Source organism: Lygodium microphyllum, chromosome 7 (assembly GCF_053477565.2).
Source record: "Lygodium microphyllum isolate KBCC chromosome 7, Lygodium_microphyllum_v1.1.10, whole genome shotgun sequence".
Taxonomy (NCBI): domain Eukaryota; kingdom Viridiplantae; phylum Streptophyta; class Polypodiopsida; order Schizaeales; family Lygodiaceae; genus Lygodium; species Lygodium microphyllum.
The window spans coordinates 6,843,197-6,856,476 of NC_141141.1; the positions used below are offsets into that span (position 1 = coordinate 6,843,197).

Genomic DNA, 13,280 nt, shown 5'->3' on the forward strand with positions numbered 1-13,280 from the left:
AATGAGGGGAAAACATCTCCTACAAAGCATGAGAGCTATGTCTCATCTAGTCTCTTACATGCGTCAGAATACCAAGATTCACTTTTAGTGAGCTTGCGTGGCCTTCCTTCAAGCATGAAGGGTGCTCTTGCGAAGCTTCATGATCCATGAATACACTCCTTTCATTCTCAACTCTCTATAGCCTTAGCATGCTAGGAAGAACCATGAGCATAGGCATGAGAGAGTGCTCAAGAGAAAGGAGGAGGAGGCTTAACCCACAAGGTCCCACACCCTCACTCACACACTCTATCTTTCACAATTCTCTCAACTCTCACTCTCCCTCTCTTATGGATATTGAGATGTGGGGGCTTCTTTTCCATACACGTATTGCAATTGAAAATCAAAAGTTTGAAGATCAGAATAAAGATGTTGCTGCAAGTACAAAGAGAGATTAACGTCTCTAAAAAGCCAATGTGGTCTATGAGACCACACAAAACATACAAAGAATTCTCTCTCATCTTAAAGGTAAAAGATGTGCCTATGAGACTAGATGTTAGGTCTTTGTAAGAATATATTTGTGGTGCAAATTTAAGTGATACTATTTAGAAAGAGGAGAAGCAAAAAAGAAAGAGATGCTCTTTTCCTCGGTGAAATATGTCCCTCAAGTGGGAATGTAGCTTTGTGTGGTTTAGGTGCCTCAGCATCTGTCTTCTATGGTGCTCAATGATGGCTCTAATTTGTCTATGATAAGGGTGTGTGGGTCTCCTCCTGGGTGATGTGGGCGTAGCCCCTGAAGATGAAGCTCCTTTGTGATGTATCCCAGCTGGCTTTCTGTTAGTAGTGGTGGCTGATCCTGTGCTTGACTGTGTGGTGATAAAAAGGTCACTAACAACCCTATGTCTAATTGTGCTTGGGTATGGGGAGGTTCTATTCCGCAAAATAGTGGCCCTACACCTCTAAAGTCCAAAAGAAAAAATCCCAAATATCTGTGATTCTCAAACTGCATCAGTTGTCGCATAGAGCTAAAACCCTCTTGATGAAAACAATGGCATCTACCTTGGATATCATAATATATTGTACATTGACAGATGTAATGCCTCTTAGTCTCTTGCCCTCTGTCTCATAAAGCTGGCACATGCAGTCCTCAGTCTCCCTACTCTCCCATTTACCCATCTTAATCCTTAAGTGATGTGTTGATGTGTGGATCTTCCCCATAGCTATACATAGCCCGTGTGTTAGTGGAGTATCCATATAGCTTAGTTGGGTGACGAAAGCATCCTCAAGGAGCTGAAAGAAATTGCTTTGATAATGTGCCATCCTTGTGCCGTTTAGGGAGCTGAAAGAAATTGCTTTGATAGTGTGCTATCCTTGTGCCGTGTAAGGAAAGGGGTCTAATCTCTAAAAGTCCTCCTAGGCATCCGACTTGGTCTACCACCCTCTCTTATAAAACAAATAGGTGCCCCAAATCATGTTTGATGGGATCCCAAGTTTTTGTAGCCTTTCTATAGTCTATTCCATGGGATTGTATCAAAGGCCTTGCTGCCTTCCATCCCCCTTTCCTTGGCACATATGAAATGTCTATAGTGACATATCAACATTCATCACATCAAAATGCACACTTGTCACATGTTAATGCTTATTTCACATAGTTTTTGTTTTGAAACTATTTTGGGGGGAGGGGGAAAATTAGGACTTATAGTCTCCCTATGAACAGTGCCATAAGTTAAAGCTTGTTGGGATTGTTCCATTAAGTGGTAAATTTATTTGTATCCATGGTCATGGCCTTGTTGGGACTCTTAGACTGGTAAGTTGATCAACATCCAGAACATGGTCTTGCCATGGGGTAACCTGCCAAGCATTAAAAACAAGGATAGGGATGGAAGATGGCGAAAAGTAGGATCCCTAATGTTTCTCAAATAGTTGTGGTATTGATTTTCAAGATTTCGGAGGAGAAGTTTGAAGGCACTATGAAGATCACTCTATGCTTTGATAAGGCTTTTGCCAATGTTCTTATATTTAGCTCTAAAGTTTCTTGGTCTTCTTCATGAGCAAGCCAACCAAGACTATGAAAGATACTACCTGGTTTAATACCATTCTTAAGGGAGATGGAGTGGTGAACCCTTCCGTTACCAGGTGTCCTATCTTTAGACAGGATCAGGAGCATGGCTGTTGGGGAACACATCAGAGAATGTCCCTCCCAGTCTGGGGTGCTTCCCCAATGGAGATTTGCCTAGTATGGCATTGCTGTGTTCCAAGACCCAATCCTGCCCATTTCCAGTTACCTATTGTGCCAAGTTTTCTTCCCAAAGAGAAGTATGGCTAGTGACCCTTGTCTAAACTGGGCTAATAATCAGCTGTTAGGTGGTGCCAAAGTTCAAGCCATCTCTAGGAATGATGGGATGCTTGAAGTATCCCTTTCTGCCATGCAGAATGTTGAACACCTACCCTACGAACCAGGTCTAGGAAGTCTGAAAACAAGGCACCCAAGCATTGTAAACGAGGGACTACCCTCCACTGCTATTCAGTTTTTGGGTTTTTTTTTTTTGGGGGGGGGGGGGGGGGGCAGCAGGAGGCATTGCAAAGTACAGGAACTTATGAACTCACTTTACTCAGTTGCAGTGAAGTTTGGTACATTTAGATCATATAAATTTCGCAGCCACCTACACCCAATGATAAACGGCAGACCACAAAGGTCCCCTTGACCAAGAATGCTACCATCCACAATAATGCAGGCAAAGAAAATTGTTTTGGCATAGTCATTGCAGGGTAGTTAGGTAAGATCTGTACAATGTGTCCATTATAGAGACCTAAACATATATAAGAATTTATCGTATAGAATTTGGTGTCTTGAACAGTCACTAAAAAATGCATAAGATCATGACAAAATCTAATGAACTTTAGATTTAATGCTTTCAACATGAAGACCATGACAAAATCTACTTAGAGTGACTAATTTAGTCATATATCATCATTGATCATCTATCTTAATCTCTTTCCTCTGCTTTATGCATATGCTATTCCATCAATGACAATGATTTTGAAATGGCATCAGCTGCAGTTTTTGTGAGAGGGAAACTTCCCTAATAAAGTTTTGGCCTAAATTACAGGCTTTTTACCCTGAAGTCTGCATGTATGAGTAAAAACTTCTCTAGTAGGGTTGACGTGATACACATGGCTTAAATTTATATGCCTAAGAAACCTCTGTTTGTAATCTCGTCCCTAAGACATGCTCTAGAACTCGTGAGACTCATTCCAAACTAAATGCACGCTCTGCCACTACCAACTCACAAAGTTAATTATCTCTTGCTTAGACCAGAATAGCAGGTGTAGGCTTGGGTCTTGTTTTTTCCAGGCTTTAAGAATAAGCAACTATTAGTCATGCCTTCACCAGTTGATGTGGCCATTTGGCAGGGAGTTGAACAATATCAGTTTTAGTTGCCTGTGAAACTAATTTGCCATGTTTATGGTAATTGGCTATGACTTTCACTCTACAAAATGTTTAGCATGTTCGACATCAAATTAAGCATTTGTATTCAGACCAAACTATTTGGTTTTGCTTTTGCAGCTTGAAAAAAGTTTCGATTCAAAATTGGGTGGATTTGGAGGGCCACCAAAGTTTCCTAGGCCAGTTGAGTTGAATGTTATTATGCGGCATCATAAACGTTTAGAACAAGCGGGGAAGGAGACGAATGCTTCAAAAGTGTTAGAAATGGCATTGCATACCCTCCGCTGCATGGCAAGAGGGGGAATCCATGATCATGTTGGGGGTGGTTTTCATCGGTATAGTGTGGACGAGTTCTGGCATGGTCAGTTCGAGCAAAATTCCCCTTCTTTCCATGAACTCCTAACATAAAGTAACAATTTTATAGTTGGTTTAAACAGTGCCACATTTTGAGAAGATGCTGTATGATCAAGGACAGCTGATAAATGCTTATTTGGATGCTTTCTGCATCACAAAAGATTCAGCATTTGCATCTGTTTCACGGGATATATTGGATTACTTGAAGCGTGACATGCTTCATGCTGAGGGTGGCATCTATTCTGCTGAGGATGCTGACAGCTTTGAGATCGAGGGTGCATCAGGGAAGAAAGAGGGGGCCTTCTATGTATGGACTAGTCACGAGGTTAGAATTGCCTTTTGTAGAGCTTACTTGCTAGAACGTGACCTCTGGGTGCTTATGGTTCACTGATGAAGCATGTTGTTTTCTTATTTACATGCTAAAAAATGGTTCTGTTTGTTCAAGATCGAGGAAATTCTAGGGAAGGAATATGGAGAACTTTTCAAGGCGAATTATTATGTCAAAGAGAAGGGAAATTGTGATCTTTCACACCTCAGTGATCCTCATGGAGAGTTTGTTGGAAAGAATGTTCTTAATGAGCGAACAGGAGTGGATGAACTTTCAAGAAAGTTTAATAAGCCTGTTGAAGAATGTCTTAACATTCTCGGATATTGTCGAAAGAAGCTGTTTAAATATAGGAATAAGAGGCCTCGTCCACATTTAGATGACAAGGTAGAGTTTTTTCTGTCATTCTCATGTGGCTCCACATTGTACTGGTGTTGACAAGTCATTGATCAATCAAGGCCTATTGTAGACCTTGGTATCTGAAATCTCGGCTAATATGACATTAAGTAATTCCAGACTGAGTTCTAGATAGTGTCCAGGGGTATAGACATGTATCTGAACAATACTGATAGACGGTTGTTGTTGCTTGTAACATCGTAAGCGGGGTGTTTGTTTTCTGTCAACATTCAGGTTATAGTTGCATGGAATGGTCTAGCAATATCGGCATTTGCAAGGGCCTCTAGAATGCTCAAGAATGAACCCAAGGAGCAATTGTATCATTTCCCAGTTACTGGATCTGATGTATGAGGGTTCATTTTCATATGCTTCTCCTTAGTATGCATTTTGAATGTTTCAATATTCTAATTTTTCTTTTTATTGGCAATATAGCCAAGGGAGTATCTGGAAATCGCCGAAAAGGCAGCCATTTTTATGAAGAGCAAGCTTTTTGATGAGAAATCAAAGCAATTGAAGAGGAGTTTTCGGCAGAGACCTTCCATGGCTCCAGGCTTTCTTGATGACTATGCCTTTCTTATAGCTGGACTTCTAGATCTTTACGAGGCAGGAGGGCAAACAAAGTGGCTATCCTGGGCAGTGGAGCTTCAAGAAATTCAGGTATTAACTTGTCTTTTGAGCAAGGTACAGCAATTCTTCACTTTTATGAATAAGACCTACGCTGGCAGTGATCCTCTCTTTCTGCCTTAACTTTTGTTTCCTTCAATTCAGGATAATCTATTCTTGGATAAAGCAGGTGGTGGATATTTCAGTACCCCAGAGGGAGACTCTTCCATATTGTTCCGAGTTAAAGATGATTATGATGGAGCAGAACCTTCTCCAAACTCAGTATCAGCCATAAATCTTATTCGTGTTTCTGCACTATGCGCTTATGATCGTTCAGATTATTATCGCAGAACTGCAGAGCACTTACTGGTAAGGTCTTGATGTACACATGGCTTTTCACATATCAACATCCAGAGGCTAATTTTTTTCCAAATCCAGAGGCTACTTAGGCTGATGCAGAGATGTAATGGCTCTCTGCTGTCTGAAGTTATCCACCATAATTTTTGTGTAGACCCAAGGCCTACAATGTTTCATAGTATGATAGTTGAAAATGTGAATGCATGCATGTACTAAATGAAAGAAAAATTATAAGCTGGCTGCTCTCATGTTTTCCATTGTGTATATACCCCAGACTAGTATTAGAGTGGTCAAGGCAGTTAGCAGTGGATGGAGATACACAGTGCTGCTGTGCCCAGGTGAGCACATGACTTGCTACACAGGGCATGCAAATGGACACATTCCCCTGTGCAATAAGTGGATCCTTTGTTTTGATCGCACCCATATAGAGCTGAACATGTCATCAAGATGATATTATCAAAGTAGATACCAAGAGGACATGAAGGATATAACTCTTCAGCTGCTTGGGATGAAGACAGCATTCATTCTATCCACACCACCATCTCCACCTCACACCTGATGGTTTTCACATATAGATGGAGACTGATCTGTCCCTTCAGTTGTGCAATAGGCCAGACTTATCTGACAGCTACATGTAGAGACAGCTACGTCTAGCAGCAAAACAGCTGTTATGTGCATTTTACAAAGAAGTGCATATGCTCAACAAACAAGCTAAAGCTATCTGAAAATTGAAAACAATCATATATACAAACTCTTCAAGGTGGGATAGAAGCCATGGGGGAGGAATGTATCGCCACCTAGGGTAATTTGCCTGCATCATGAAAAACGAGTCATGGCCGCCCTAGGTGAGGATGAACTAATACCGGAGCTCGTGTCAATGCTAAGAGTTGCTCTGTAGCTGATCCCATTCGCCGTAGAGTGAGTGCTTGATAGATAGTTAGAGCCATACCAGGGTTGTGTATAATAAGAGGCTCTCCCCATTGAAAATCATCACGTAGTGTGCCTTCTAGATGTACCACCCTATAAAGTTCCCAATGATCTCGCCAATGTCTAATCTTGATGTCACGGGTATGTGAAATTTTGAGATGCTTTAATATTGCTGATAACATTTGATTAATTTACTTATCAAATGTGCAAGGTGGTTTAGTACATGTGATGCACATGGTAGTTATTTCATGGTAACGGGTCAAGGACCCCGAGGATGCAGTAAGTGTCAAAGGCAAAAGTTGTGAGAAGTTATGCCAGTTGGGCTTTGGTGGTTAGTTGGTGTCAGTTTTGACCTAGGATAGTTGTTTGGCCAATTTGCTAGTGATGACACTAAGTGCTAGCATTAATTAATTAAGTAATGCTAGTCTAAGGGTCAACAGAGTTTGGGAACCACTCCAGGTTGCAAATTGCCCAACCAATTTAATTATGGATGGGCACATTTAATTTTGGGCACGGTCATAGGGCTGAAATTAATTTTTAGAATTATTTAATTTTGAAAATTAATTTTAATGACAGTATAATGCTGAAAATTGGGTTTAGAAGGCTGCCACTTGGCACAAATACCCATGTAAACTGAGAAAACGTTTTTGGGACTTAGTCTCAGATATTCAAATCAGTTTTCAGCTACATGAGAAGAGAAAGAAGGCTGATGGTCCATTTTCTGAGCAGAAAACCGCAGATTACAGTAGGTGACAGCCATCTGGGGCCATCAACAAGCAGGCCACAGCAGAAGAAAGCCCATTAGGGGCTGACGACATTATCAGCTAGTTGGCAACAACATTGTGGTACTCCCAGGCTGCAAGCGATTGCTTTTCTTGCTAGTTGAAATAGGCATAGGCAGATTGGAGGGTTTCTTTGCAAGAAATCTCTAAATTTTCTCTCTTTTTGGCTTTCTCTCACCTCCTTTAGTCAATTGTCAGAAGATCTCAGCTTATCTCAGCCAGATTTAGTGGACAACAAAGGGAATTCTATCATAAACCTTAAATGTATGTTAAAATTAGGGTTTAACAGCCACCTCGGGACCTGTGCCATCAGTAGAAGTCATTGTACATTGAATTCTGCATCTGAAATTTGTGGAATCATCAAGGAATTCAGATGCTAGGCCATTCATTAGGAATTTGGGACATCATTTGGCCTTTTGGGATCCAATTAGAGCAAGTCCTAGGTGAAATTCAAAGGGCCATAAGCCCATTTTGTGTGCTAATTACATCTACATCAAGGGGTTTTTTTATTAGCCAAGGAGATTCTGGAATCTTAGCTTGTACCCAATCCATTAATCAATAAAGTTAAAGAAATATCGAAAGGGGCACCAGTTTTGGGACCAACAAGGTGACTAGTGTCCAAGAATTTTAAAGTAAAGTGTGCATTTCAATTTGTGATTATTTACTGATTGTTGTAATGAAGTGTTTGATCAGAAATTACCACTCTATCTAACAACGAAGGTTGGGTCTCATGGTTCCATTACCGGGATACCACTCAATCCTTTGATTTGGTGGACTTGAGGTAATTGCAAGCCAAAGCTTTGTGCCAGTGCTGATTTTTGAGCTCAGCTGAGAAATTACAGCAAGATGTCTTCATACAATGAGATGGAATCAAGTAGTGATGATGCCTCTCAATATGGACATTCACATGGGGAAGAAGGAAATGGCTATTGGCCATCCAGCTACCGTCACGTCGCGTTGCTTTCCCCCCGCCCCGACTACGCACGCCCGTCCGATCGTGCCATCCGACTGATCATCCGCTGTCCGATCGTACGCCCTACCCCAATTGATCGCCCCCCCGCCTCGACTGATCGTGGCTGTCCGACTCTCCGCCCCCCGCATTGTTTGCGCCTCCCAGTACTGTTCATGCGCCCCCGCCCCAACGTTGTGCAATGGCCGCCTGTTTGCCGTTTTCCCCTCCTGCCTGGCTGTTTTTCCCCTGCTTGGCCTTTTCTCCCCCCGCCCCCTTTCGCCATCGACAGCCACCTGCGATCTCTCCCCCCCCGAGTGCTGCCTTGACGGGAGGCTTGGCCCGTTATCAAGCTGCAACACCACTGCCATTGAAAACAGAAAACCCCCCCTGCCCCTTCGGGGCCTTCTTTTTTTCCTCCTCCAGTTGCTCCCTCCCCCTGCAGCAACTCCCCATTCAGCAGCACAGCAGCGCGATAGGTAGGTTCTCCTAGAAGGGACGTGCAATGGAAACCTTTGGTCAGACGCCGGCGCACTCACCGAGTGCCCCCCAGTCGAACACCTTGCGCATAGTCCTCTTTGAGGAGCAGCTCTTAGCCATCCAAGCTAAGGAGTCGGAGCTAATGGAAACAGCAATTTATGGTCAGGTTGTGGGACATTCCCCAGCTAGGGCCCAGCTTCAGGATTGGCTCCACTCCACGCTGAGCATCGGCACGGCGCAGATCATGGAGGCGGTCCTGTTGGACCAAGGGATCTTCATGGTCCGCCTCAGTTCGGCAGACACAGCTCGCGAGCTACTTGCCAGTTTACCATATGCATCCACGAAGGGGGTCATACACATGGTCCCTTGGTACACTGGCTTCACTGTGGAGGCGTTTGGTGACAGTTTGAATAAAGGAAGGCCCGGTCATACATTGTGACTGTTGGAGTTTCATTTTGTGTCTCTCTCTTTCTTGCTTTTGCGTCCTTCGCGGATGCAGTGACAACAGCAGGGGTCCCAAAGGTACGGGTGGTAGTGAAGGAGGTCAAGAATATCCCACAGTTCCTAGAGATTGAGGCAGGCAGACATTCCTTTAGGCAACAGGTCATTGTGACTGGGCAACCAGGGCAGTGCTTGCGCTGCCACGACTTTGGGCATCAGGCAGCAGTTTGTACATAGTTTGGAGCCAAGGCGGCTCCGCCCACAGGTCCGCAGGTGGACGCCGACGGGTTCACAAGGGCCCAAAGGCGACAGAGAGGGAGACGATAAGGGGGGGCGCAGCCAGCCCCTCAGGCCTAGCCTCGTCAGCAGGGTGATGGCGGACGAGCGGCCCTCTTTCGGTAGAGCACTCCACAGCCCCTCTTGTCCACCCCACCCGACAGGACCGCTCCCCCCCACTTTCTCCACATGTGCCACAGACGGCCTCGCCTGAGCTCCCACAGGCCCCTCACCCACCCCCCCCCCCCCCCCCCCCCCCCCATATCCCATCCCCCCACTCCCTCCACTGACCTTGGCCCACAGCCACACCCCGCCACACCACACCCCCCACCCCGCACCCCCACACTCACCATGCATCTTTAGCCATCCCACCATAGCTCGATCCACTCCACCCCCATCACCCCCCCTACCGAGCACCCCCCGTGATCCGCACCCAGGTCAGGTGAGCCCCCCCAGACCCACCCCCCCTCCTCCCATAGGAGGTGATGAGCCACACACACCTACCTCCTCTGCACACCAGCAGTTTCCCCTGTCCACACAGCCACCAGCTCATCTGCCCCTGCCACCCGCTTCTCGAGACAGGCACAACTGCTGCCACAAGAGTTTTTTCGCAATGGCCCATAGTCCTACCTGTGAGTGCGGAGTGCGGAGAGTTCCCACTACCTCTAGAGGTGGGGATCTTCGTGGTTCGTAAGTCAAGGAGGGGCAAGGTCCACCTACTAGCACCACCGGATGGACCAAACTACGCTTTCTTTTTTCAGTCATCTTTCTCAGAGGAGTGGACGACTATACAGATTGAGGAGGAGTTGAAGAGTCAGGTGGCGGATCACATCTCTTAGTGGATGGGAGATGAAGGATTAGCACTGTTCGCATAACAGTGGCCAGGTTGCATGATGGACATTAACTGGTGGGCTGGCACTGACGTCCCGCATTTGAGCATTATCTTTCGAGCCCCCCCACAGTGGAGAGTGCCGAGGGACGTAATCGAGTGGCTTACGGCACAGGCGGCCCGCTTCTACCAGTGTACAGAGTCGCGTTTTTCAGCATGGCTGATAGATGCATTGATAGTACCACCTGGAGCATCTATCACCCCTATGGTCCGGCCGAGGGCCACCATGGGGGACTGGAGCTCACCATCCAGACTGGCGGCAAAACGTACCTGCATGCTTCACAGTATCTCTTCCTCATTTGCAGCATCCACACCGAACAGATGCCTGTTCGGTCAGTCACAGGTTTCCCCATGAGCCTACATCTTGCATCTTGGAATGTGAACAGTCTCCACTGCAGTGGGGCGCGTGGCTTGAGGAAGCTGATTGTCCGGCAAGAGCTGCAGTCTGCCCTTGTCGGACGGATAGACATCTTGCTAGTGTAGGAGCACAAGCTCACTCTCGCCCAGGCTCAGCGGGCTGGGAAGGTACTTCCGGGCAGCTTGCATACTTATTGGGAGCAAGTCGTAGGTGCCCACGGCAGGAGCGGAGGCGTATGCAGCTCTATTGGCCCGAGTCTCACCACTTGTGTATGAGACCATGGGACGATAGTGGCAGGAAGGGCTCTATGGATCAGACTGGATAGTGGGGACTCGTGTATTGGAGTCCTCAATGTCTATGCCCCTACGGAGGTTAGGGTACGCAGCAGGTTTTGGGTGGAGATTGTAGATGGACTCCCAGAGGTGGACTCCTGGATTGTTGGAGGAGATTTCAACAATCTGGAGGCTTTGGAGGGCCAGCAGGGCAGAGGAAGAAACTACCAGGGCATGGCTGGGGAGGAGCAGGAGGCATGGGAGGTCTTTTTGCTTGCAGTCGGAGCACGAGATGCCTGGAAAGACCCTGCCTTCCACAGGAGGGAGAGGTCGTTGGACTTTTCCTGGGGTTACAGGCGGCTAGGTGGAGCCTTGCTGGAGCGGTTGGACAGGTTTTATGTGGGAGAGTTGGGAGGTTCTCGTGGAGGCCAGATTGAGTAGTTGGCAGGCACTACATTATCCGATCATTGCCCGGTTCTCCTGGCACTTAATCCCCCAGCATCCGCCCTAGATACACGATCTTGTCGGATCTCTGACTCGATCTATAGGAGGGAGGAGGTGTCGAGACAAATAGAGCAGATCTGGACTAGAGAGTGGGTCAAGAGGAAGAGGATAGCAGAAGAGGTTGCAGAGGTCCTAGCCGAGTCAAGCAGAATTTGCCAAGAGGCAGCCCTACAGGCCAAGCAGCAGTGTTGGGAGGAGGAGAGAGCACTCCGGCGGGACCTAGCAGCTATGCAGAGATTGTTGCAGGAGGCACCAGGGGACCCCACCCTCCACGCACAGGAGGTGCGCACGCGTGCAGCCATTGCTGGCCTAGAGGACAGGCGCTCGGAGTTCTCTTTCCTCACTTTAGCAGCCTTTTGGGCGCAGAAGGGAGACACGATGTGCAGGGAGTTCTTCCAGGTGCACTAGCCCCACCGCAGGAGAGCAGATACGCAGCCTTAGGGACCAGTATAGGAGGACCCGTTCTAGCCCTGATGAGGTGATGCAGATTGCCACCGACTATTACACGCGCCTCTTCCAGCAGGAGACAGCTTCAATTAGAGGACAGAGATGTAGACAGCAGGTATGGGATCACACCCCTCCCTTGTCACAGAGGAGTCAGGATACGCCCTCCTAGTCCCCTTCACAGAGAAGGAACTAGAGGAGGCTTTCCATACACAGGATGGGCAAAAATGCCTGGGGGAGGATGGCCACTCTAAGGCCTTCTTCGCTACCTACTGGGAGGTGGTGAAGGCTCACCTACTGAGGGCTTTCCAAGAGATATTCACCTCAGGACAGATGCCAGGGAGACGCTCGGCAGACCTTATCAGTCTTCTCCCCAAAGGGGGAGATCGGTTGGAGCTATCCCAGTGGAGACCGATCACCTTATTGTCAGTGGCCTATAAGGCTTTGGCAAAGATGATTGGTAGACGATTACGCCATGTGCTTCCAGATATCATTCATGACACATAGACATGCTTTGTCTAGGATAGGAGCATCCTAGACAATGTATTTACATTCTTTGAGGCGACAGAGTGGGCTCAGCACAGTGGGCAAAGACTAGCAGCACTACTCTTGGACTTCGAGAAAGCCTATGACAGGGTGGACTGGGATTTCCTAGAGGGTACCATGGTGAAGTTAGGATTTCCGCACGCTTGGATTCGCGGGGTCTCCGGCCTGTACAGATCAGCCACCAACAGGGTTCTCATAGGTGGAAGGCGAGGGGAGGAGTTCCGGCTGGAGAGATCGGTCCAACAGGGCTATCCCCTAGCCCCATACCTGTTCCTACTCTTCGCAGAGGCGATGTCTCACTTCCTCAGGTCACGTGTGAGCGGACTACGCGGCCTCCGACTTCCAGTGAGAGAGGAGACTGAGTTGTTAGACTCAGAGTACGCAGACGACACAGGACTCTACATAGAGGACGATGAGGTGATGTTGGAAAGAATGAGGCTGGCTCTTGATGTGTTCTGTGTTGCAGCGGGTGCGAAAATCAACTGGCGAAAGTCGGTTGGTTTCCTCACAGACCCGGACTCCAGCATGGAGTGGGGAGTCCACTTGGGATTTAGATGGGTGAGCAGAGGGCAGACAGTCCGATACCTAGGGTTCCAGGTGGGACTTGATATCACTCCTGCCCAACAGTTTTTTCCTGTCCTAGATTCTATTAGGAGGAAACTGACCTACTGGAGCACGGTTCGCCTCTGACTAGCCGGTCGAGCCCTGGTGGTTAACCAGGTCCTCCTAGCGACGGCTTGGTACATCGCTTCGTGTTGGTGTTTCTCCTCATCGTGCGTAGGGCAGCTTCGCCGCCTGGTGAGGAATTTCCTTTGGTCGGGGTCTGATGGCTCCATAGACTCCAAGGCCAAGGTGGCGTGGGCGACCATCATACGACATCGATCAGAGGGAGGGCTTGGGATCATAGACCCAGAATATTAGAGTATGGCCCTCTTAGGCAAGCTAGTTGTGTG

At 47.1% G+C, this 13,280-nt stretch overlaps 1 protein-coding gene across 2 annotated transcripts in view; it reads left to right on the forward strand.

Moving 5' to 3' along the window:
• LOC148033146 (catalytics) overlaps positions 1 to 13,280 on the forward strand; it is a 129,173-nt gene that overhangs the window by 88,320 nt on the left and 27,573 nt on the right. For both annotated transcript variants that reach the window (XM_087680960.1, XM_087680961.1), the window contains 6 exons: positions 3,545 to 3,785; positions 3,862 to 4,103; positions 4,224 to 4,490; positions 4,734 to 4,844; positions 4,932 to 5,156; positions 5,268 to 5,471. In XM_087680960.1, coding sequence (XP_087537086.1) covers positions 3,545 to 3,785; positions 3,862 to 4,103; positions 4,224 to 4,490; positions 4,734 to 4,844; positions 4,932 to 5,156; positions 5,268 to 5,471 — 1,290 coding nt within the window. The remainder of the gene's footprint in view (positions 1 to 3,544; positions 3,786 to 3,861; positions 4,104 to 4,223; positions 4,491 to 4,733; positions 4,845 to 4,931; positions 5,157 to 5,267; positions 5,472 to 13,280) is intronic.